The 27347-nt window shown below is 38.3% G+C and overlaps 2 protein-coding genes and 1 long non-coding RNA gene across 3 annotated transcripts in view; all 3 read left to right on the top strand.

Moving 5' to 3' along the window:
• LOC134798132 (uncharacterized) overlaps positions 1–27347 on the top strand; it is a 417294-nt gene that overhangs the window by 358093 nt on the left and 31854 nt on the right. The window lies entirely within an intron of this gene.
• On the top strand, positions 307–3559 carry LOC134797960 (acetylcholinesterase-like). Its single transcript, XM_063770297.1, has 3 exons — positions 307–520; positions 1670–2949; positions 3347–3559. Exons 1-3 carry the CDS (start codon positions 347–349, stop codon positions 3507–3509), a joined length of 1617 nt encoding a protein of 538 aa, XP_063626367.1. The 5' UTR covers positions 307–346; the 3' UTR covers positions 3510–3559.
• LOC134797856 (uncharacterized) overlaps positions 11838–27347 on the top strand; it is a 40054-nt gene continuing 24544 nt past the window's right edge. The window contains exons 1-4 of the mRNA XM_063770207.1: positions 11838–11950; positions 16056–16241; positions 21183–22450; positions 25408–25588. Of these exons, the coding sequence (XP_063626277.1) occupies positions 16071–16241; positions 21183–22450; positions 25408–25588 (1620 nt within the window). The 5' untranslated portion in view covers positions 11838–11950; positions 16056–16070. The remainder of the gene's footprint in view (positions 11951–16055; positions 16242–21182; positions 22451–25407; positions 25589–27347) is intronic.

The following is a 27347-nucleotide window of genomic DNA, read 5'->3' as shown; positions in this document are numbered from 1 at the left end:
AAATTGGTTCGGTGAAATAAAAAAGCTATAATTTCAAATATTGTGGTTGATCCTAAATCTTATTCAGCATGACCTACATGTTCATCAGCTACCAAAGTATAGACAGACAATGAAAACACACCGTGTATGCTCTTGTCCCCAACTATTGTTAAAATATTACTAATGAATTGAACTCTAGGTATATTTCGACCAATTTACTTGTAATTAGAAAAACTACTGGCTATTTTTAGACAATTTATTTAAAAAAATAGCGACACTTAAAACAATGATGCGGTGCACACAGTGTTATCTGTAGACACATAATTGTATACTATATTCTCAACAGATGTCGCCACTCCGCTAGAGCATGTTGAGCACGAAGTGGCTAGTGCTGTGGTCGCTATGGGCGGCGCGGCTGGCGCGGCAGCCGACGGCGCCGCTGCGCGTGAGCAGCGGGCTGCTGCGCGGGAGCGTCGCGCATGACGGCTCACATGTCGCGTACTTGAGCATACCATATGCCACTGTCAATCGTCGGTTTCAGGTTAGATCATTATTTTATTCAGCAAGGCTAATATGGTCCCCTTTTTATCATCTGTCACCATGCCATGTCAAAGTGACGCATGACATGACAAGTGATAAAAATGCGACCATGATGTCCATGCAGGTACATATTAGCTAGATAGATACGGCGTTTATCTCTTGTTGCAATATCTAACACAATAAAATACATTGGCATAAAAAAAGAAACAAAGGTGACAAAATAATTTAACATCAAATAATTAAAAAAAAACACAATATAATTTGTTATCTTGTTATCCTGTGTGTATTACGGCAAAGAAAAGGGTATTCAGCTTAGTGTTACGCTCCACTATTTGGCACTGCTTCTCCTAATACGGAATAAAACTAGAAAATAAACCTAGGACGGACACTCCTCCTTACGGGCATTCTGGGCTCCGTTCGGTTTAACGTTCAACATTGGTCCGAGCAATTATTTGGGTTGGCACAACTTGACGTCCCTTTGAGCTTTGCGTGCACGACCACAGATAAGATAATGACTTGAAATTTGACAACCCTAAATAGCGGAAAGGGATAGTGCCATACATTAGAAAGGTACAGCATGATTCGTCCCTGAATCGCTGTCAAAGTTCAGTTTTGTAGGAAGTGTCATTTCTGTACGGTAGTACTATTATTTATTCTGAAGAGATACTACAAAGAACTAGAACCTTACTATACGAATATATCTCCAATTACGGTACTCTATTATTTAGCAATTACTCACGTAATAGATTGCACTTAATGACTAAATTACTTTATTACTATTTCAGAACGTATTTTGTGTCATTTGTGTTTACGGTGGTCTGGTAAAGAAATTAGCTGTAACTGTCACATAAATATTCAATGAAGTAAACGACAAAATAGCTAAGTTTAGAATGAGCAATAAAAAAACGGTTCACTCAGTTTCTATTGCACAGCGAGTTGCCAAATTAAATGGACTATTTATGAACGGAATTCATTCATAATGCGGTCATGCACTTTTGCAGCTGGGTATATACAAGGTCACAAAATTGCATAGTCACGTTATGATAGAATACATTCATAATGTATCTATGCATTTTTGCAGCACGCTGTACCTACCTACAGATATTTTTAATACGAACGGCACTTATAAAATATTTCTCAAATCTTCCAGGCACCTGGACCAGAACCAAAATGGGATGGCATCTTCGAAGCCTACGACGAGAACGTCAAATGCACCCAACGACTCACCAGCTCCATAATCATGGGTCAGGAAGACTGCCTCGTCCTAAACGTCTACACTCCTCCCCAGTCTTCCCATCCTCAGTCTGCCCTTCCAGTCCTCGTGTTCATCCATGGCGGAGGCTTTAGAGATGGCTCTGGATCTCCTTTCCTCTACGGGCCACAGTACTTAGTCAAGCATGGAGTCATACTCGTCACATTCAACTATAGATTAGAAATCCTAGGCTTCCTATGTTTAGGCACTAAGGAAGCCCCCGGCAATGCTGGCTTGAAAGACCAAGTTGCAGCTTTAAGATGGATCAAGAAGAATATTAGAGCGTTTGGTGGAGATCCTGATAATGTTACTATTTTTGGAGAAAGCGCTGGGTCTGCTTCCGTTTCCTACCATCTGATATCACCTATGTCGAAAGGACTGTTCCATAAAGCCATCATGCAAAGCGGAACAGCAATGTCTCCGTGGAGTTTTCAGTTTGAGCCTTTACAAGTCGCTAAAACATACATTCAACAGTTTGGCTATACTACAGACAATACAAGCGAATTTTACAAAATATTGATGACAAAATCCGATCAGCAGTTGATGAAAACTCGAGTACCGAGAAAAGAGGGCGACATAGTCCTATCAGAAAACATTTTCGTGCCTTGTGTCGAGACAAAGATAACAGGCGTTGAGCAATTCTTGCCAGATAAACCCTTTAATCTTATATCTAAAGGAAATTATCATAAAATGCCAATTATAATAGGATATAACAATGCAGAAGGGTATATGTTTACTGCTAAAGAGAATGACACAACAATAGCTAAATTAGATTTTTACAAAGCCTTACCAAGAGATCTTGATATTAAAAACGAAGAAGACAAAAGAGCTATAGCCGATAAGTTAAAGGAACTATACATGGGTGATAAAGCAATCTCAAAGAAGACTATTGTGGAGTTCTCTCATTATGAAGGTGATACCGGGATTATGTATCCAGTCTTAGCCACAATAGACCTGCTTCTCAAGACAAGTACGGAGCCAATATTCACATATAGATTAGACTACGATGGTTGGCTGAACGTGGCCAAGTTTTTCTGTGGGTGGGGAAAATCTCCTGGGGCTACACACGCTGATGAACTCTTTTATATGTTTAAGCCACTTTTCCCTACTGCTTATTTGATGGAACAAGACATAGTGGATGTTATTAGTAGAATGTGGACAAATTTTGCAAAATTTGGGTAAGTTTCTATACGTATTGGCTGCTATTGACATCAACGATATCACTATCTTCAAAATTCATACATCCCACTAGTACGTGTACCTACCTAGTTACAAGATTTTATAGTCTCTACACTGACAGTATTCCTATTGGGGACCTACCTTTATATACCTACCTACCTTAATATTTGCAAGGATTATACAATGGACCATTTGCAGATTATACGCAGTGCAAGTGTTATTTTAAACGTCAAACTTCTGTGTTTTTTTTTTTGTATGTTGGGCATCGGGAGAATAATATGTCCAATTGTTTTAAACTAAAGCTAGACTTTGCAATTACTTGGCTGAGATAATTCAAATGGACTACAAAATTTTTACTGTTGGTTATTGTTTTTATATTGATTGTTTCTCTAACAGAAACCCGATTCCAGCGCCATTTTCTCTCCTAAAATGGCCGCCAAGCACCCGGACAGACGCCCGTCTTCTAGTCATAGACAAGCACTTCCACTACCGCCCTCTATGGGAGGAAAAGGCGATGACGTTCTGGAACCAAACGTACCACAAGTTTAGGAGAAAATAATTATATTGTTGTTGGTTTTTTACTCTAAATATATGTTTTTAAATACTTTCGGTTTCGTTAATTACTTTGAACTCAAAAATTTACGTTTCGTGTACCTCAAATGAAAGGAGTTCTTACCACTACTTTCGTACCACTACTTATTCGTTTCTTGGAAATATAATTACGAAAGGAACTTAGAGCTCAGTAAATACCTACTTATAGCTTATTAGAATAGAATTGGAAACAAAAGTTTAAGTTCCTAGAAATTTCTTAACGTAAAAAAATATCATTCACGTTTTGTTTCCCAAACCCAAACAAGATGGCGCTAGCAATATCATTAGATCATTACATGACATGCATTCACAAAATCAGGGAGCCTATTTAATTCGATGAAACGACAGGTGTGACATGGCTACATGAACCCTTTCCTTGTTAAAATTAAAACAAAGTAGTCATCATTGTGGTAGCCAGGCGGCTTAGCACGGTCGCGTTTTTATCCCTTGTCACCATGCCTGTCACGTTCTAACAAGTATGTAAGTGCGAAAGGGACGCGCATAGTGATAGTCGATAAAAATGGAACCGTGCTGAGCCCGCAGGTCAAATATTTTGCTTTGACGAGTCAAATACTCCTCCCATTATTATAGTTCGGAATCTTTTTGGAAAAAAAGCCAGCTACAGTAGAAATTTAATCATCAGTTGCGAGACTTTTGGGGATATGAAAGAGCCTTAAGTTTTGATTTGGCATCTCTAGATTAGCCCTTATAATAAAATTTTAGGAGCGTAGAAGAGCCGCTATTACTGCATACGATACGGCTCGTGAGCCGTCGTTTACCGATCCCTATACTTAGGTAAGTAGGTAACTACTTAAATAATTTATAACATATCATTAAACTCCCAACTACGGCTTTTACCGACTTTAAAACTAGAGGAAGAGCTTTCTTCCTATGGTACCCACATCCTACAAACTTATAGGCACCAGGCACTTAGACTGCGGGAAGGGACCGCAGTCTAATAAAAAATATTTAAACATTTCAAAAAGTTTTAATCGTTTTACGATTAATCCCTATTTACAGGAATCGGTTATAAAACCGCGTCCATGTTCCATGGGCATCAGGGCATAATCGTCTGCGCTGGCGCATGGCTCGAGGCTGCGTTGCGAAAGGCTGCACATTCCAAACGGCGACAGCCACCAGCATAAGTATACCTCTCGCGAATAACGGTCCCTATACTTACTTACCTACTTAATCCGTTGGCTCAGTGATCCAAAATGAGACTTAGCCTCCGACACAAGACGGCATCATTTCTGTTAGTTTTGAGCTACTTCTCGCCAATTATTACCTCGGAGTTCGCGCAAATCCGCCTCCACCATATCGCTCCAGCGATACCTGGGGCGTCCCAGCCTCCACGATGTCGCTCCAGCGATACCTGGGGCGTCCGACAGGACAGGACGCCCAGGCATTATGATCTTTTCTCATTCCGATCTTCATTGTTGCTCTCAAACCAACTGAAAATTAAATGATACAATTCAGTTATATTAATGTTCTTTCTCCACTGCATCATAACTATATTAACTATTAAATAAAAAAAATGAAAACCCTCTCTATAACTACCTATGCCAAAACAAAACAATATCATGGCAAAAATGCCTTACTTTATTTTGGAAAACAGCATTTCAAACTGTTAGGTCGATTTCTATCACTAAGCTAGCACTATTCTAGCGCTGGCCGCAAAGAAACTCGCTTTAACGTAAAAAAACCGCATCGAAATCGGTCCATCCGTTAGAGTGCTACGATGCCATAGACAAACACATAGCCAGACAGACAGACATTGGCGTAAAAGATATAAAACCCCTCTTTTTGCGTCGGGGGTTATAAAATTAGAACAAAACGAACTCATAAACTGCATAAAGGGATAATGGTGTAATGTAATACTGGTTTGCTTAACACTCGCTTGCGCTGTGTTACCAATTGGAAAGATGCCCCCGCGCAGTATCGAAGCTGCCTCGCACGCGCCGCACGGGTTTCCATGTGTTTCTCGCTATACCTACTCAATTTAATTGACAAACACCATTCAAAAACAAAACATCGCTACATAATTATATTATTGTCTTTGTGCTGCAGATAAATGGCCTTGTTGTAAAAGTTTAAAAAGTAGTCTTTTTCGTTTCAATTTAACGCGTAATTTTACAACTAGATGGCACTGTAAAGATTATTGTACTTATACAGTTTTGGTGACTTAGCAATGTTATTGACTAAAGTGTCTGGTGACGTGTTGTGAGATTAGGCAGTTTGATACGACCGGAATTCGCAATGGCGCCGATGGTTAATAGGACAAGTGTAAGTACATAACTGGTTGCAGCTAGGATCAACTATTTACTACCACTAGTTTAAATCATATATAAAACGTTTGCAAAGTCTACAAATAGGTACCAATTCATAAAATCGGTTCATTAGTTTCGATGTTGTAGAGTCTGTGCGGAAAGAGAAGAGTCGTAGAATGTATTGGGCCCCGTACATTCCTTCTATACTAGTTAAAGTTAGACCAAGAAAAGTCTGCAGAGATTTTGACAGCACACGCAGTGCCATTGTTATTTATACGTCATCACTTCATATAAGTTTGTCGTTTAAAATAACACCTGCATAGACTCAAGGCTAGTTCATTTTGCAATGCCAACTCAAGAGCCAATAAAAGTTTACGGTAAGTACCGATGCATCTGCAAACCGCAAAAGAACCAAGGTCATTGACTTAGCTAGGATCGTATCGTATCAAAATATGATCAACACTGTAACACATTGTTAAATCAGAACCATGCTACTGGGTATGAACCCACTCCAAATATTCAAATGCTAATGTTGTAGAACCCGCTTAATACGACCACTTGTAATAAAATTTCCCACTTAATGCTTTTTTTTGACGCAGGGGTAAATGTATTTACGCATCTCACCCCCGGACTGGGGATGGTATGTGGGACTCGCTGCTCCTGTAGTAGAGGAGTAGATAATACCTACCCTCTAACATCCCCCGCGGCGTTGCCCGCTCTACCGTTATTGGGGGACGCCACGGGGTCGCAGACCATCCTCCCGTGTAATGCATATCGGTCCCTGTAACCCTGTAAACCTAAAATATCTGAACAATAAAGGCGTGTTGAGATATTTGTGAGCACCTTGGCCGTCCCGATATATCTGATAGCGATTGTACAACAGATAACTATGATTTAACATGTATTAAATCTAACTAAAGCATTTATTAAAAAGTTAGGGCCCAATAACGTTCAGGTTTAAATAATAGATGGAAATACAGACACGCTTGTTAACCACTACCCCGCTTTAAAAAGATCGGTTAAAGTAACGGAACTAACCTTCCGACTGTAAAGGGAAGTGGCCAGTTGGATATTGCCAAACTTGCGCACGAGTTGAAACGCGTTTCTCGCGGCTGATGCCAAGGACCCTTGGCTTGATTTTGATATGATAATTATATTAATATGAAGGTCCTTTCCTTGGTTCAAACTTTTTATTTATTAAAGTACAGCCCCACAACAAGGAAAGAAAAAAAATACTTAAAACTTAACCTAGCTAATAGCTATGTAGTATTTTTGGTTGGCTCGCTTAGGTTTTAAGTAATTTTTTTCTTTCCTTGTTGCCCATATGGGCAGTTAAAAGAGAAGATCAAAAAATACTACATACTTAGCTACGGGCAGTTAAAAAAGAAGACTGTGGATTTGGTTAAATTAGTCTAGTAGTTAGTATTTAGAAGATACCTATTAGTAGTCTTATAAACGGAATTAACCTTCCCATACGGGAAACATATCCGCGATACTGAACAACAAATAGTCGATATTGGCAAACCTGCGCACGATTGACCAACTAGTTGCAACACGCGGCATTGGCCGCGGCTGCTGTCAAGGACGAATATATGCTGTTATCAAAGATATTGCGATCTCTGTGGTTTAAAACTAAAGTGGCCACCGCCGCGAAATCGCCTTTTCAAACAAATGTAGTCCTCATTTTCCTCTCTGGATATTAACATTATTAAAAACTATTAAAAATATTTTGACATAAATAGATATAGGTAAGTATATCAACCACAGCTAGGTCCCTTCGTTTATTTTTTTATTGAATTTTTAATTATTATAAGAGATCAAGAAAAGCGCGTTCTTAAAGGCGACAACGCACTTTTAGCCCCTGCAGGTGCCATGCCATGCCCGTCATCGCTTACCATTAGGCCGTTATGCTCGTTTGCCTCCTATATCATAAAAAAGAGATGGTACCTACCTACTTTATACAGAGGCACATGGCGCATATGATTTGTAATTTTATTATTGCGTATTGATTAATACCGGGTGTGGCGTGTAACATGAGCAAATAATTAAAACATAGATTGTACTCCTCGAACGGTGACACTTTTGTTCAACAACTTTAAAAAATTATGAAGTATTTAGACTCCCTATTTTTCATACAAAATAAATATTATCTTCAATGGACGCCATCGCCACGCCATATCATTGTGTTTGACTGGTTTGACGTTGCTTGTCACGCCTTAACATAACAAAATTCGCAATACATTGCGTGTTAGAATAAACTTTAAAGTGTATTAAAAATCAAACCACAAGTTATTTTTAAAAGTTGCTGAACAAATGTTGGTCAGTATGAGGAGTAGCCTAAAGTTTAATTTTTTGCTCGTATTACAGGCCACACCCGGTATACAAGCCGAATAAATTTATATTCTCTTTATTCAATTAGGGTCTTAGGTTAGGGTTTTACAATGTGAGTATAAAAGTAAAATATAAAAACACTTACAAAACGATAAAAAATACATATAAACACATTATAAAAAACCTAACCTAGGGTGCCGCCAGCAGCGGGGCAAGGCCCAAGCTACCGGTGGTCAGGGCTGCAGAGAGAGGAACCGGCGGACTATCCGCGCCGTGTCCAAGATCACCGCCTTCTGCATCTGACCCTTGATCCAACCACCTAGCGAGAGTCTCTCAAGGTGTTGGTCGAGACTCTTCGCTATTAGACCGTTTACTGAAACGACTATCGGGACAATGATCGTCGAATCAACATCCCACATGGCGGTTATCTCGTGAGCCAAGTCTAGGTACTTACTGGACTCGTCCTTCTCGGCCTTCACGAGATTCTCATCATGGGGGATGGTGATGTCAACGAGCACGGCCCGACGTTGCGATCGATCTATTATCACAATGTCAGGCTTATTGGCTACAATAGTCCTGTCTGTGATGATAGATCGATCCCAATAGAGCGTGGCACGACCATTCTCGAGAACAGGCGCAGGTAAGTACTTGTAGTACGGTACTTCGCGGTCCACAGGGCCATATAGAAGAGCAAGTTGCTGGTGAATAATTCTGGCTACGAGATTATGTCTGTGCAAGTACTCGCCGTTAGCAAGATGAGAACAACCGGAAATGATATGCCTGAGTGACTCTCCGGGACGGCGGCATGCCCGACAAATGTCGACCGTACCGTCCTTCAGGATATATTTCCGATAGTTGTTCGTCATCATCACTTCGTCCGCAATTGCACAGGCAAAACGCTCGGTTTCTCCGAAGAGGTCCCCGAATCGTAACCAGTTCACCGACGCGAGCAGGTCCACATCGGGTCCCGTGAGGGCCTTGTAGAACCGCCCGTGTAGCACCTTACTCTCCCATGCCGCCTTGCGATCCGCAGTACTTAGTACCACAGGTTTGCGCCAGTTCTCGTTTGCCAAGGAGAGCGGCGTGAGGTTCCTGTCTACTGCCACCACATCACGATGCATCCCACACTCGTTGTTAAGGAAATAATTCCTGAGATTGTACACCTCGCGGTTGTGGAGATCCTTGGCGTTTAGGAAGCCTCGGCCTCCACACTTCCGTGGGATGTACAATCTCATAACTGACGAGCGTGGGTGTAGCATGCGATGTGTGGTGAGCAGTGACCGGACCCTCCGATCCAGGGCGTCCAGCTCCAAATTTATATTATTGTTATTGTAACATAAACAACTTATAAATAAAAGCCCTTGAAAAACGTGACCGCAACGCATCAGAGTGATAACAAGTCATTGACCCTTAAAATTGTGCGCTTATCGATATGAAGTCCATTAAGTGACTCAACTATGTATTTACCGCATTGTACCGAGCCGTTATCAAAATGTCAACTCAGACGACTTCCTTAATATTATTATCAAAAGGAGCTGATTCAGATTTCACATCTTGTTGATGAAGTGATTTCGTGCGTGAGGCTGGTTTTAGTGTCACGCGGACCGTCTGTGCGGATCGCTCCGCATTGGACCAATATGTATTACGTTCAGGGAGCGTTATAGAGTAAAGCTGACGGGTCCAGCTTTCTCATACAATTTGGCGGTGCGGAGCGATCCGCACGGACGGTCCGCGTGACACTAAAACCAGCTTGAGATGCGTGCCAATCATCAATACGATCGTCAAGGTCGTATCAAAACCAGTTCACGACCGTGACAATTAAGTTCTTAAATCCGAAGCGGAAAAAAAAATGGATAACTATTACCTACTTATGTTTCTTTTCTAACTACGAACTACTACGACTAAATTACGAGTAAGTATACTAGAGTATGTGCAGAAAGAGAAGAGTCGTGGAATGTATGGGGCCCAGTACATTATACGACTCTTCTCTTTCCGAACAGACTATAATAAATAATAATAAAATAAAAAGCCCATTTATTCCATAACCAAAGATTAAATTTACATAACAAAAAGGTAATTAAAATCTTTTTTTTTTAATATATTTTGTACACTTAAACTATTTTTCTTTTTGTAACTATAATTATATAATTTGGTTAGGACCCCTCACGGGTAAAGGCCTCCTCCAGCTCTTGCCATCTTTTTCTGTCTTGTGCAGTATTGGGCCAGTCCTTATCTATGTCACGGAGTTCATCTGACCACCTGGCGTTTGGTTTGCCGTGTCTTCTTTTGCCGTCTGGCCCTTTCCACAGCGTGGCCACTTTAGTCCATCTTTTGGCGTGCATTCTAGCAACATGGCCGGCCCATTTCCATTTGGACTTTAGACTGTATTCTAACGCATCTATTATTTTTGTCTTTGCTCTAATATCACTGTGTCTTATCTTATCCTTTAGTTTTATTTTCAGAATATTTCGTTCGATAGCCCTTTGGCAGCTTCTAATTTTGTTTTTGGCTTCTTCGGTGTATTTCCATGTTCCGAACAGACTATACTTAAGTATAATATTTAAAAAAGCGGCCAAGTGCGAGTCGGACTCGCCCATGAAGGGTTCCGTAGCAGCAAGTAACGTAATAAAATTGCGGTTTACGATTTATGACGTACTTATTAAAAAAAAACTACTTACTAGATCTCGTTCAAATCAATTTTCGGTGGAAGTTTGCATGGTACCTAATGTACATCATATATTTTTTTTAGTTTTATCATTCTCTTATTTTAGAAGTTACAGGGGGGGGGACACACATTTTACCACTTTGGAAGTGTCTCTCGCGCAAACTATTCAGTTTAGAAAAAAATGATATTAGAAACCTCAATATAATTTTTGAAGACCTATCCATATATACCCCACACGTATGGGTTTGATGAAAAAAAAATTTGAGTTTCAGTTCTAAGTATGGGAAACCCCCAAAATTTATTTTTACTTTCTATTTTTGTATGAAAATCTTAATGCGGTTCACAGAATACATCTACTTACCAAGTTTCAACAGTATAGTTTCGGAAAAAAGTGGCTGTGACATACGGACGGACAGACAGACAGACATGACGAATCCATAAGGGTTCCGTTTTTTGCCATTTGGCTACGGAACCCTAAAAAAACATTAACATTAAGCATTAACAATTACAAGTAGAACTCATTTAAATTTTGGAAACTTTCCACTGCTCAAGAGAGTAGAGAGAAGAGAGAGAGCTCGTAAGAACGAGTACATACTGTTTTGATTTGACGAATGCTTTTCCTGATACCGTCTTTTATAACTGACCTGCCTGGATTAAATATTCTCACCGTGTACAATATCACAATGTAAATCAATTGGCATAAATAATCACAAGCCCTGCGCAGAAGCAAATAAAAAAAAAGTTAACGACATTCTGACCTCCGCATAATTGTGGGCAACTGCGTCAGCGGTCCGCCTTCAACGCGAGATCACATGGACTGGACTCACGCGTGTTACTGGCCAAAAGAATTTGGACCTTAAGTGCAGTTAATACATTCTATATTTCAATAGCAGCAGCTCACTGTGCCGCCAGCGCGCTCTTCGCTCTGTCATTTAAATATAGAGTCTAATTACAGATCATAAGGTTCAATTTACTTAGTTTAAAGTAAGACGCACCCTGACTCAAGTCTTTGAATGCGATACGAGAAGTATAAGCTCGGCAGGCTGCCGGCGCGCGCGCTTACTAGAAAACGTGGAAAAACATAGTGGAAAATAGTGGAAAAGTGCACTGTTTTATGGGAATTTTCAATTACCTACTTATAAATAGGTAGGTGTTGGTTTGTTATCAGTGTCGTGACGTAAAATGTTTGTAAAAACTTTGTTTTGGTTGAGTATTTTATTGATTTGTTTTGTGATATCCTATTATTTTTGTTTTTGAACGTGGGTTTAAAATTTGATGACAATAACGCTTTGTAGTAATTTGTAGTGTCCTACCAAAAACAGGATTTTATGCAGAAACCGAAACTGAAGTTTCGGTTATGCACTATTTTCGGCCGAAACCGTAGATATCTAATAGTTTTTTTTTATGAGTAAATTACTTCACCCCCAAAATTTTAACCAAAAAAAACTTCAAAAATTCATAACTCGAAAACTACAAAAAATCGGCTTATATACATGGGGTATATTCTGATAGCCCACGACTAGAGGAATCTAAAAAAAATTTTAGGACGTCAAGGTTTGGACCACCCTGTATAGAGAAGTAAAATGAGTTACGGCAGATTGGCAGTTTTTTGGCCGAAACAGAAACTTCGGCTTAAACACGATTTTGATCCAGAAACCTACCAAAACCAACACCGAAAACTCTAATTTGGCCTGCGTTTTTCAAGACCTAAGAAGATCGATTGTCTAAATCGAGTCAAGGCGGATGTTATCTTAATTTCCCATTATTAATAATAAGTATCGTTAGTTAGTTCTACAATTAGATAAGTAATATAATTATGATAATGTTATTGACCTCTGTCGGGTTCAATAGGTATACTTACTTGACATAGAAAGATAACAGTTATATTTTGTAGTATTAAATAAATAAACAAACAAGCCATGAACTTAATAACTTTGCTCTGCACCGTTTATTTTGGCTGCTATTTAACTGATCACCAGATTTAGTAAAATTAAATACCAAAAAAATCTATTTTACCACCCTAAAATAATAAATGATCACCAAAATTATAACACCATTTTAATGTGAAATGATTACCAATTTTATTACATTTTACTATCCTATTAAAGGAAATGACACCAAACTAATCATTATTAACCCAAAAATAGAAAACGATTACCAAATTTCAAACCCCATTTTAATGTGAAATGATAACCAAATTTTTACATCTTGCTATCCTATTAAAGAAAATGACACCAAAATAATCATTGTAAACCCAAAAATAGTAAATGATCACCAAAATTAGAACTCCATTTTAATGTAAAATTATAGCCAAATTTTTAAATCTTGCTATCCTATTAAAGCAAATTACTCCAAAATAATAATTGTAAACCCAAAAATAGTAAATGACCACCAAAATTGTAACCCCATTTTTATTAAAAATGTGCAAATATTTAATATATCGTTATCCTATTAAATTAATGAATCCACTTCGTCGCCTTTTTCTAGTAGCATTTATTTTCTGTACCTAACCTAAACTAACCTAACCCACTTTTCTAGTAGCATTTCGTTTCTGTAAGGGTCGCAGTGCTAACCTAACCTAACCCACTTAACTGATAGCAGTTCAAACTGATAGCAGTTGAACCTACTTTTCTAGTAGCATAACGAAATGCTACTAGAAAAGTAGGTTAGGTTAGGTAGATATGCGGTGCGGGGTACGGGGGTTGAGCGGGAGGGGCTAGTAATTTTGGCATCAGTTTACATTATTTGGTAATATGTATACATTTTTTGGTAATCAGAGTGGTTTATTTAGGTGAAAATATCGCATTAATTTGGTCTTCAAGATTTGGTGATCATTAATGATTTTTGGTGATCATTCAATATATTTGGTATTTGAATACAATTTGAAGTGCAGTCGTTATTAAAACGGTGGTACTTTTGTATTTTTAGGCCTTATGTTTTTGGTGTTCAGTATTTTTTTTTGGTACTTAAGCATGTTTTTTTTATTTAGGGTACCAAAGTATTTTTTGGTGGTCATTATATTTGTAGCCGTTTATTTTTGACTGTTTCTTAATTTTTTAAGCTGTGTGTAGTGAATGGGGCGATTTCTATTTTTCGTACCTTGTCATGGTGACAATCAATATGGAAGTCGCTAGAGACTTTTGTCACTGTGACAAAGTACAAAATGGGTAGGAAATTAAATTCTTTGACTGTACTACAGTTATTGATAATGATAAAAATATACCTAAGCTTTATACCCAAGCCCAAGAACAAGTTTAAGCAGTTATATAAAAAATGAATGTAATTTTCAGTTAAGCGAAAATAGTTACCATACTTTTTCGTAACTCCGAGAAATACCTAGGTATTTATTGTTAAGTACCTATGTGTAATTGTATGTAAAATGACGTATAAAATGTAAATTTTACGAATAAATAATTGAAATTGAAATACACATCGAAATCGTTTCTATATTTACTATAAATCGTTTCCATATCTACGTCTATTTGATTTGCTTCAATGCTGATCAACTCAAGAATACTTAACACATACATATACCTGGTTGACGAAATTTTATTTACACAGATCTCTCGTACACACAATATATTTATTCTATTCAAATATGAGGTTTATAATGAAAGAAAGAAAGAAAGAAGATGTATTTATTGCCACAACAGCGAATACAGAACACACAATATAAAAAAAAAGAAGTTACTTAACCTAAACATTATACCTATTACCTAAAATCTTTAACCAGACTATTGTAACTTAATAATTAAACATATGCTGTGACAAATGGTTTGGGCGTCAGCATAATGCTGCCAGCATGAGTGACACTGCAGCGCTGTTTTTTAGCCCAGACCAGGTTACCAATTAAAATAAATTAAATTAGCTCCGTACTTAACATGTACACAACACAAATACAATTACTTAATAATGACAGTTCCTCACTTTGTTCTGTCCAAGTCGGTTTAGTCGGACTATACTTTATTTGTTTCTAAGTTGTAATACAAGTACCAATGTATTGGCACACCGTGACATTTGCATAGTGCAGTGCCACTGCGAGGGTCGAACCGGCGACCTCGCGTTCGCAAACCTATTACCTAACCACTGGATTTGTTGCAGGTGTCTATGAGCGACGGTAATTGCTTAGCATCAGGCGATTTGTCTCCTCGTTTGCCTCATATATAAAAAAAACAACGGGTTGCACTCAGGGGGTTATTCGCAGACGGTCTAGAACGCAAAATGACTAGTGTAATATTTTGCCTATATTACTTTTAGTCTAAATACATCGCGAACGGTCCAGAACGCAAAATGCCTACATCATTTTCATAGCGGGGCTCCTATTCTATGCTGTTTGGCCTTCGGCCATTTGAAGATAACTAACGAACCTAACCTATACCCTAGTGATATAAAAAAGTGGTCATTTTGCGTTCTAGACCGTTCGCGATGTAGACTAAAAGGGATATAGGCAAAATATTACACTAGTCATTTTGCGTTCTAGACCGTCCGCGACTATACCCACTCAGGGAGTGCCGGCAGAAGTGATAACTCAAAATGCACTATGTATAATTGAGGTCAACGCCATCTAGCGTTATTTCGTCGCATTACTTGAAACCCTTAAGCACATCACTGTTAGTACTCATATTAATACCAGTTAGAGCGAAACTCACTAGCTGGCATTTAAATCAATAAAGAAAAACTCAATGACATTACATGTAACATGTCCGTCTTACGGTCTTACGGTCACGTGATCGTCTTACGGTGACGTAATCTCACGCGAGCTTAACTTTTTTTTCACCTCAGCAGCTCGAACAAGGGTACTTTGCTTCTTAAAAACAGTGAGCAAAATGCGATTTTGCTCACTGAGTCATTTTGCTCACTGAGTGAGACAAAATGACATTCAAGTGACCTTTATAGTCATTTCAACATGCGGGGTCTAATACAAGTTCGATATACTTGGCTTCTATTATCTCTGTCCCTCTAGGTATGTTCTCACTGCTTAGGGTGAAAAATTTTGTGTACTACACGAGATCAAAGTTATTTACATCTCGTGCGCTTTTGAATCCCTTACTACGCTCAAGATTCGAAATTAGATTCACTCGCTACGCTCGTGAATCTATTATAGAATCTTTCGCTTGCATGGGACTCAAAATAAGCACTCGAAGAAATATCAAACTTTGATCTCTTGTTGTACAAATAACTATTCCCCACCTCAAAAAGTGCACAGCGTCGCTAAAGAAGTTTTCCATCAAAAAGCTTTATTACATTCCAGGTGGTGGGCCGTGACATGAAGTGGCTAGCGCTGTTCTCGCTGGTAGCAGCAACAGTGCTGCAGCAGCCGGCGCCGCTGGTGCGCACGCGCGGCGGCTACGTGCGCGGGCGCGTGTCGCGCGACGGCCGCCTCGTCGAGTACCTGGGTATTCCTTATGGGACAGTCAACGATGAGAACCGGTTCAAGGTGAGATTCTTACACGGGGCTAGGCCCAAGATGACAACCGTACAATAAGTACTTAAACGAAAAAAACAACGGGTTGCACTCCGGGAGTGCCGGCAGTCAATGACAGTCTTACGTCTTACGGTCACGTGACACCTGTTACGAATTTAGCATTTTTTTCCCCATCACAAAAAGTGCACAGCGCCGGTAAAGAAGTTATCACTTCAAAAAAAAAACTTATTGGGCTACAGATTCTGCGACTATATTATTATCCGTACATTATTTAAGTTTTGATGGGCATTTTCTATCAACGAACCTCATCCTGGCTAGGCCATTAGTTCGATAGTAAAAGTATAGTACGACCTCCATATTCATCCCTCAGGGTATGGTCAGACGTAACAAAATCTACCTGTATAATATGTAAAATATCGAAATAAAATTTTTCGCTTACGCGTATGGCAACCCGTATGATCAAGAGAAGGTCGTTGAGCGCATAGCATAACATGTCGAAACGAAGCTGCCCTTACCACGAAACTACGAGTTGGAGAAACGACAGTAAACAAGTAATCGCGTTTCCAAGGCAGAGCCACTGGCAAGGACAAGGTTGTTCGGTCACTGCATCATTGCATTGTTGCATTGCAATTGCAAATTATCATTATAAGGTCAGCCAAGGCAATCGAAACTATAAGGCAAATTCAATAACTCTAAAAATACAAGGAGTCTAACGGCTCGATTCGGAAAATGAATTAGATTTCTACTAGACTTCAACAAGTTACGATACGGATAATTTAAAGATATTTGTAAGATAGATATGTCAAATTTGACGTTTCCGCGATTCTGGAGGTCCTCTTGAACGATTTCGACAAGTTATGACTTAGATATCCAAGTCAGGCGGTTTAATCAGAGTGATGAATTTAAAGAACATGTGAAGGAGTATTCGAAGAAGTTTAAAGTAGATTGTCATATAGCTAAGCGAAATTATCTAAGTCAGAAAATAAAAAGTAGTTCCGACATTGTTAAAGCAACCTGGAAAGTTATAAATGTGGAGACTGGTCGCTCTAAACACACAATTAAAGAGCTTAAACTAAACATTGATAACAAAATTATAGATTCCAATTTAGAAGTAGCTACAGAATTTGAAAATTTTTTCACCGAGGTACCAGTATCCACAACTAAGGATTTAAATTCATCACCCTCATCTGCTGTTACATTATTAAAACATAACGCTCCAGAGTGTTGTGGAGACCTTCATTTTGAACATGTTTGTACCTCAGATGTAATAAAGGCGTTTAAATCAATTAATGTCAAAAAAACTAATGACCTCTGGGAAGTCTCTGTCCATGCTGTCAAATCCTTAGTTGAAATTGTAGCGCCTGACTTGGTAGTTATATTTAACAACAGTGTTGATTGCGGCGAGTTTCCTGATCTAATGAAACATAGTAAAGTAATTCCTTTATTTAAATCTGGTAGCAGCTCTGACCCCACTAACTTTAGACCGATATCTGTGCTACCAACATTTAGCAAGATTTTTGAAAAATTAGTTCTTTCTCAATTAGTACGACATTTTAACGTTAATAATTTGATGCATAATAAGCAGTTTGGTTTTACACGGGGTCGCTCAACAACCGATGCCGGTGTTGAGCTAATTAAGCATATTTTCGATGCCTGGGAGGAGTCACGAGATGCTTTAGGTGTCTTCTGTGATTTATCTAAGGCCTTCGACTGTGTTTGTCATGAAACATTAATCAGGAAACTTCATTATTACGGAGTTAGAGGATCGGCACTGAATTTACTTAAGTCCTACTTAAATGGTAGAATACAAAGGGTCGATGTGAATGGACAGCGATCACCTGGGTCATTGGTCTCTATGGGTGTACCACAGGGGTCAATATTGGGACCTTTCCTGTTCCTTATCTACATAAATGACTTGCCATTCCTTGTTAAGACCCACCATGATATAGTATTGTTTGCAGACGACACCTCTCTTATTTTCAAAGTCAAACGACAGCAACAAGCTTACAATGATGTAAACAATGCCATTTCAAAAGTAGTAAATTGGTTCAATGTTAATAATTTATTGTTAAATGAGAAAAAGACTAAATGTATTAAGCTTGTCACTAGTAGTAACGTAAGGCATGTGCAAACAAGTGTCATTGTGAAGGATGAGGAATTGGAATTAGTTGATAGTACAGTTTTTCTTGGTATAACTTTAGATTCTAAACTCCAGTGGGGTCCCCATATTGCTACTCTTTCGAATAGACTGAGCTCTGCAGCTTTTGCAGTGAGCAAAATCCGTCAGTTAACTGACGTGAAAACAGCTCGATTAGTATATTTTAGTTACTTCCATAGCATTATGGCATATGGTATTTTACTGTGGGGCGGTGCTTCAGAGATAAATACCATTTTTGTTCTGCAGAAGAGGGCTATTCGAGCAATATACAAAATGAACCATAGAGACTCACTTAGAGATAAATTTAAGGAAATTGACATAATGACAGTGCACTGTCAATACATTTATGAGAATATTCTGTATGTACATAAAAATATTGTAAATTTTAGGAAAAATTGTGAAATTCATAATATTAATACTAGAAATAAACATAAGCTCGCAGTGCCCTTCACTCGGCTCCATAAAATTAAAAAATCATTCATGGGTAATTGTGTAAGATTTTATAATAAACTTCCAAACCATATTACTGAATTATCTATTAATAAATTTAAGAATTATGTAAAGCGTAAACTTATTTCTAAAGCTTATTATACCACACAAGACTACATGAATGATATTACAACGTGGGATTAATTGTTATTCGAAATGATTATTTATTTATTAGGTAAGTACATTTGATTATTGATGAGGAAATGGATATTCCGATGTAATACTATCTACTTCTTTTGTTACTTATGCTTTTTTTTTTGACATTTAGATTTTATTCTAGAAATTCTAGACTAGTATTTTTTTATACAATCTTTTTAATGTTTGACGATCCTTTTGTGAAATTCTTAGTGTTAAGTTTGATATGTATAATAATCCAATTTTATTATGGAATAATATTAACATCAATAAATTGCTCTGATAATTAGATTAAGATTAATTACGATTCATAAGAGCTTGTTGCTAGGCCTACATGAATAAAGTATATTTTTGATTGATTGATTGATGTCACATCTAGTCGATATCTAATGTAGATCTAGTTGATCTCTAAATCGTCTCAAGATCTTGTGATTATCTCGAAATCCGAATAGGCCTGTAAGGCTATAGCAACTTTTATTCATGGCACACTTTTTCCAGCCATAAAAGAGAGTTCACTCATGGTACTAAGAAATAGCTCTAGTATTTTTACTCACTTCTTGTATTTTTAACCCCCATGCAAAGGGTGTTATGCTTTTGACTCCAATTTCTGTCAGTGGCATCGTAGCTCACAAACGGATGGACCGTTTTCGATGCGGTTTATTTATGTAAAAGCAAATTTCCTTACGGTGGTTCTTGACTATGTTTAATAAAAATCGATCCAGCAGTTTGAAGAGTATCATGTCTTTTCCAAAATGATGTGAAGCATTTTTTGCATAAAATGGTTTAAAATCTTATGATTAGCGTAGCGTAAGGGTCTCAGGGTTTCTTTAAATTTTTTATTTAATAGTTATTAGAGTAGGTTCATTCATCTCATAGTTGCAATTACCTTGGGTGACCTTAGTCTATTTTTACAGCTTCAGCGTTCAGCACGGTGACACTTGTCATTTCTATAAATTTTAAACCTTCTTAATGTCGAAGTAGGATTTTCCCAATTCATCGGGATATTTTTTTAGTAGTTTCCCCGATTTCCCGAATACCTCTGGGCCGAATTTGAAATCGGTTTTTTTTTACTTCACAGTCAATGCCATTGATGAGGATTAGTTTTTGTCAAAATCATCATTCTACGCAACTGAGACGCGGGCATATATTATTTCATAATATTATAATATTATTTCATAAAACTTGCCTTTTTTCTGTTACTCGCGCTCTACTTAGTTAAAATCAGTTGCTATTAACTTAATTTCTAGGTACATAGGTACCAGAATTACCGGTTATTAAATACGACCTATAAATGAAGAGCAATTACTGCAAAATTACCTACAAGTAAGGGCAAGTCATTATTTACCATCACGTTGCCTTGCCCGTGTCGGTTAAAGGTAACATTCGGATAACGACTGTAGCAGCATTACTGCAACGCCTGCATCGTTACTGCTGCGTCGATGACGCGGGCAATGTAACTGTCATTCTCATTGATAAAATGACGAGTAAGTAACGGACTGGATTTCCGGTTGAACTTTAAAACGGCGAAGTCGTCTAGAGATTATTTTTTTGCTCATTAATATTGTTTTAAGTGTAATATTGATAGTTTATTATGCAGTGAATTAACGTGGAAGTATGCAGCTAATTAATAATTAATCTTGAAACGCGTTTAACTATTATTTAGTTGACACCCGGTAATCCATGGTGGCATTTTGTAAGTCCAGCTATCACTTTACTAAAAGCAACTACCGAACAACCTCATGGTCTACGAGTACCCTTTTGACATTGACGAAATCATCATAAATATGATGGAAGGTCTTTTTACAAGAAGATCGACGGACTGCATTTTCTAATAGCTGCAGGGCGGCAGTGCCTAGTGCGGAAATGACAGCAAAACGTATCAAGGAAATTGAGATTGACAGCGGCAGCATTGCAACAGTAAGTAATGCTGTTGCTGTCGACATTTGATTGTCACCATAAAGTCGACTTAATAAAATTACAATTTCTACCCTCTCATGAAGATAATTTGCACTTTTCCTTATTAAAGGCAATTTGTGTTGAAAGGATGATTAGGGTCCGGTGTGGTAAATATAAGACACGGGTAAAATTAGACAAAGTTGCACTCAAAATGTATTATATACACACAAGGCTTCTTGATATAACTCATCATATAACCCATTTCCCTCTTCCAGGCTCCGCTGCCCCCGCCAGCCTGGGACGGCGTGTTCGAAGCCGTGAACACCAACACGCGCTGCCCGCAGACCATCATGGGCACCGTCATCATCGGCAACCCCGACTGCCTCAAGCTCAACGTGTACACCCCCACCAGGACCAGGGGAAAACTCCTCCCAGTCATGGTCTATATACATGGAGGATGCTTCTTCGAGGGAACTGGCTCTGCCTTTCTCTATGGAGCTGATTACTTCGTCGAGCACGGAGTTGTATTCGTTGGCATCAACTATAGACTGAACGTTGAAGGTTTCTTATGTTTAGGAACAGAGGATGCGCCGGGAAATGCTGGACTCAAAGACCAGGTAGCTGCCTTGAGATGGATCAAAGATAATATAGAAGCTTTTGGAGGAAATCCGGATAGCGTGACGCTGTTTGGAGAAAGCGCTGGCGCTGTTTCTTCGTCCTTTCTAGTGCTTTCACAAGCCGCTAGAGGACTCTTCCATAGAGTTATACTTCAGAGTGGTTCTACGCTTGCGCCCTGGGCTTTGCAGCATGATCCTATAAGGACAGCTAGCGCTCTAGTCAAACAATTCGGATATAATACCAAAGATCCTTACGAAATATACAATATTTTAAGAAACAAAACCGTAAACGAACTAATAAAAGTTAAGGCTTTTGATAATCAAAACTACGTCTCATCTGATACTCTCTTTGTACCTTGCATTGAGAAAAATTTGCCAGGAATCGAACCTATAGTCACTGAATATCCTACAAGTATAATCGAATCTGGAAACTACACCAAAGTCCCTATGATAATAGGCTTTAACGACAACGAAGGGATATACTTTGTAGCTAAAGATTACGGAAATAGTCTGAAATCGATAGATCCCAAAGAAAATTTACATCTAGATTTAGAGTTTCCTACAGAACTGGATAGGAACAGCACAGTAGAGATAATAAAGAGTCATTACTTTCCCCCAGAAAAAGACGAACTAATCCTTAACATGGTGGATTTGTATTCAGATTTGCACTTCAAGTTTCCATCAGTGATCGAGTCGGACTTGTACGCAAAGACGACAGACAAGCCGATATACTTCTATCTGTTCAAGTACGGAGGGTACAGAAACATGGCGAAGATCATCGTGGGGTACGGGGCGACGGGAGGGGCGTCTCATGCCGATGAGCTGTTCTACTTGTTCAAGCCTCATTCTATCCCGTTCCCGCATCAGCTGGAGCGGCGCATGATCAAGCGCATGGTCACGCTTTGGACCAACTTCGCCAAATACGGGTGAGTTATACTACAAATAGTTTATTCTATAATTCACATTAAAACCGCAAGCGTCGTCGCAGTCGTAACTTAACTTATCTCTCGTCTCCAATTTTTGGGAGTTGGTGGTCGCTACAGCGTGCTTCAGACATCTTTAAGATAGAACCAGTAAAAGGCACCGATAATTTATCTATGTTTTTAATGGTTGGGTAATGTCTTTAGGTTCAGTATTATTTGCTAGGTGAAAAATTAGGTATGTAGGTACCAAACTCAGGTAAGACCCATAAATTATTAATATACAAAATAACATTTAAATGCCCCGTCAATTAATTTAACAACGTTTTACCTCCCATTGTGTTTATAAATACAATATTACGCATAAAAACAAGATAGGTACTTTGTTTACTGCTATAGCAGACATACGTCATACCTACTCGTCGAAATTAGCCGGTTTGGTTGATAGCTAATTAACATTATGTCCGTCTTTTTTAAAATATAATCGCAAAGCCACGTGACATTATAAAGGACAATCAAATGGGTATATTATCAATCATACAAGGGGGCACAAATGGGAATGATTTGTATGTAGCGCCTATTCCCATCTGTGCCAGGTGGGGACGGGTTCCCACCCGTCCGTGGTGTATTCCCATCATTCCCATACACCAATAAAATGAATAATTGAAGTGAAAACTTCTTTAGCGGCACTTTATGTGATGGGGAAAAAATGTTAAACTCGTAACAGGTGTCATGTGACCGTAAGACGTAAGACTGTCATTGAGTTTTCACTTCTGCCGGCACTCCCGGAGTGCAACCCGTTGTTTTTTTTTAAGCATACTGTCGTTTTAACAGTGCGATACAAAACTAGTTACCTATCTCTATACCTACAAAACTGTCAGCATGATAGATCAATTCCAGAAACTATGTCAATCGTATCTTCTCAACTATTTTCCTAAATAAACGACTGATGCACCGCACGCGTACAAAGTCGTTTAATACTCCGCTAGGTGGCGCTCATTTGTCCGCGAGGCACGTCTCTCATACAATTTCCATAAATTTATAGCTCGTGTAAAACAGAACAAAACAGCACATAAATTTGATCGTGTCGCGGTTGTGCCAGTGAGCGAGAACTAGAGAGTTCATTTTGTCTATGAAAAATTTGATTCATAATTACTGATGTAGGTAGTTGATTTATGGTTAGATTAATAATTTTTTTTTTAACTTATCTAATTGGAACACTTTAAGGTAAAAAAAACCGGACGAGTGCGAGTCGGACTCGCCCACCGAGGGTTCCGTACTTTTTAGTACTTGTTGTTATAGCGGCAACAGAAATACATCATCTGTGAAAATTTCAACTGCCTAGCTATCACGGTTCATGAGATACAGCCTGGTGACAGACGGATAGACGGACGGACGGACGGACGGACAGCGGAGTATTAGTAATAGGGTCCCGTTTTTACCCTTTGGGTACGGAACCCTATAAATAAATTTTCATTTTAAAAGAATCCTTTGAGTAAAAATACACTATTCGGATGTCAGATAGTTACTCCTTTTTTCCTTTTAACTTAAAATAATATGCATAGCACGAAATAGGAAGTACCTACCTAGAGAAAAATCAACGTGAATTATGGTCAGTACGTATAATTTAGAATAAAAACGGGGCCGCAGAAATTGGTAGCAATCAAGCAATTTAAATAAACTAGCATTGCACCATCATTAAGCAATGACAACATAATCCACTTGTAGGTAGGTACCTGTAGGGTTGGTGGACAAATTATTTGAATAAGACGCTTAAAAATAATATTTATGATTATTTAATAGAGATACCTACGTTACTTTCTATCTCAAAATATAAAATTAAGGAGATTTTACATGCATGGTAAAGGAAAATATAAAATTAGGGAGTTTTACATGCATTAGAGGTAGGAACGAGTATTACGAGTCGGTACCTACAGGTGGAGCGCTCAGTAGATACAAGACTGTTTAAATAGCAGAAACAGAGAAATAAATAGAAAGAAAACAAGAATGTTGGCTGGTTTCAAACAATGTTATAAATACTTTTACTTAGGTACTATATTGAGAGATAATCTTTGATCTTAAATGGTTTTTATGTCACCTACACATAATATACTTATCTGTGTCTGGATAAAATTAATGAGCATGAATTCTCTCGGTTGTCCTCCCCTCTCGGTCATGCACAGCCTAACGACATCATCGAATCGATACATGTTATGTTATCTGAATCGTAACAACCGAATCCTTACCTGACGAAACCAGGGCAAGGGATCCCAAACATGTCGAGTCAGGTGGGGTAGGAGCACTTGCAAGGAATCATAATGTTTCATTTGCCTCGAGCGAAACATACACAAGTCTTTGCTACAGAAGTAAGTCTTGGAGACGGTATATCAGGAATCGCAGCAAATTATCAAGTTTCATAGACACAAACCTAAAAGTAGGTACAACATAGGTAATAAATAGCGCCAACTACAACAATGATGGCACGTTAAAATTAAAACACTACTTACCTAAGGCCAGAACACACAGACTTGTTGTGTATGCGCGTTTGTGCTAAAATGTAGTCTACGCACATTTGAATATTTATTTGCAATATGTTTTGGTCCTATTTCTTTTCTATACTTTTCTTTTAATTTTGTTACACCTATAGATTTATTTTACATTTCGTACCTATTCGCATGTTGTACCTACTCTCAGAGCAAAATTGTATGTATTAAGTTTCAGTGGAAACTGTTGTTTGGCTAATGTGTTAAAATATCTTTCTTAGGCTATAAGAATTATATATGCTGTTTGTTTCCCTATGAAATAAAAAAAAATGTTGGAGCCGTAGCCGTACATGCACACATCACGGAAGAGGTGTGCCGTCTCTCATAAGAATCCGTATATTACAACCCGCACGTGCACGTCTACGCATACGAGTCCGCTGTGTACAGGCCTTTATTCATTGTATTTTTCTCTGTTTCCAGTGATCCAACGCCAACGACATCACCCCTGTTGCCGTTCCGGTGGCAGCCTGGCCGCGCCAGCAACCCCTCAGCTCTAGTCATCGACGGCCAACTCTCCACGGCTAAGCTGTGGGACTACGCTACTGTAGACCTGTGGAACCAGACCTACAGCAAGTATAGGAGGAAACTGTATGGGTTTCAATAAACTTGCGGCTTTCTCTGTCTTCATGATCAAGCAAAACAACTGTCAATGGCTGGTCTTTGGCACTACACCACTAGGTGTAGACGTTTGGAACTAGAGCTACAGTAAGTATGGAAGAACTGTGTGGGTTCCAGTGGCCCTTGCTCATAGACAGGGACCTCAGGATGTTTAGTCCTTTGTCAGGATTGCGAATGATAATAGGTATTATTATTAACTGCACTCACAACATGCCCTACGTATCTTAGGTTGGTATTCACATTTTGCTTAGTGAGAGAGAGACGCAATGCACGTTGGACCAAGATATTGGACAGATGGCATACCACCCTTATAGTTAGGTACTTAAAACACATTGAACTAAAAATGTTATGTGGTTTTTGTATATTCGAAAAAAGAGCTGTGCGCAAAATGAAGACTGTTAAATTAACAATATTTTACAACAGGAATAGTGTTGTGATATGATTATTACTGTTGTTATTTTACCTACAACTAAAAATGAAAGGAAAATTAGATAAGTACAAGATATGTAGGTATAGCTACGATTTATAATGCTATTTAAGTAATAACATGTGTTAAGTGTTGCCATCTAGTAAGTAGTGTTGGTATTAGTCGATAAATTCACGAAGAAATGTTACCATCAAAGAATTATTGATTGTAGTAGATGTGTAAAGTCAAGAACAAACCGTGTCCCGATTTGACAGTTAAACTAGAGCGATGTACATCGCCTTATGTGTATCTAACGACAACTTAAACTGATTTTTTAAGCGACAATTGGCTGTCAAATATAAAGTCAGGTACATATACGACTTTGTCTTTGACTTAACACATTAATATATTCACATTTCATTTAAAGATAATTATTTATGTATTTATTAACAGAATCAATAAGGGATGAGTCACGCTAGAACGGTCTGGGTCCGGGCCGATGCGTCCGACAATTCGTTTACTGTAGAATGCATCAAGTGATCACCGATCACCCGTCACACTGCCGTATTCGAACTTCAAGATATTCACAAGAGACTACACGTACTAGATCCATTCTAGATACGTTATAGTTTAGATATCAACTAGTTCTCTTTTGCAGCGCTATTCGGGCAACCAATGTCACTTTTAAGATAGATTGTGTTAAATATTTATTAGATGTGAATTAGATCTCTAAGTAATATCTTGTGGAAATCGTTCAAGACTATCTCCAGAATCGCGGAAATGACAAATTTGACAGTTTAGATCTTAAACATATCGTTATCGTATCTTGGCGATGTCTTAAAGATATCTAATTGATGTCTATTACAAAATCCGAATCGGGCCCATAGAAAACTAATCGTCGGACACCTCGGCCTGAACGCACACCGCGTTCCAGCGTGAATCATAGCTGTTCTTCAATAGTAACGGTGATTTGTAAAATTATGTAGATTTTTAGGTACAAGTCATAATTCATTGGTTGTAATGTATACTTATTGTTATTGCTATTGAGTAGGTATAAAGGGAAAATAGTCTAATACATTTTGAGACAGTAGAGTGGAAGTAATAGTGCTTCAGTCAAATAATAAATAATCTTCCACCCGTGTTAGGTATATATTATATTACAAAGCACAATAAAGAATATTTACTTACTTACTTATATTAAAAACTGAAGCCGCAGTGACAGCTGAAGTACACGGCGCCGTACAGACATTAGCTTCAATTGTCAAATATCATTTATTTACATACAATATATATACAGTGGTACTACTAAACGAAATTAATAACTAGCTTAAATCTA

The sequence above is a fragment of the Cydia splendana genome, chromosome 16, assembly GCF_910591565.1.
Source record: "Cydia splendana chromosome 16, ilCydSple1.2, whole genome shotgun sequence".
Taxonomy (NCBI): Eukaryota; Metazoa; Arthropoda; class Insecta; order Lepidoptera; family Tortricidae; genus Cydia; species Cydia splendana.
The sequence above is the reverse complement of the archived record's forward strand: the minus strand, read 5'-3'. Positions and strand labels throughout refer to the sequence as shown.

Bases quoted from the DNA above. Each gene is read 5' to 3' on its own strand.
- LOC134797960 (XM_063770297.1), top strand. From the start codon at position 347: ATGTTGAGCACGAAGTGGCTAGTGCTGTGGTCGCTATGGGCGGCGCGG. The intron at 521-1,669 runs GTTAGATCATTA...CAAATCTTCCAG, and splicing joins CTGTCAATCGTCGGTTTCAG to GCACCTGGACCAGAACCAAA. The intron at 2,950-3,346 runs GTAAGTTTCTAT...TTTCTCTAACAG, and splicing joins ACAAATTTTGCAAAATTTGG to AAACCCGATTCCAGCGCCAT.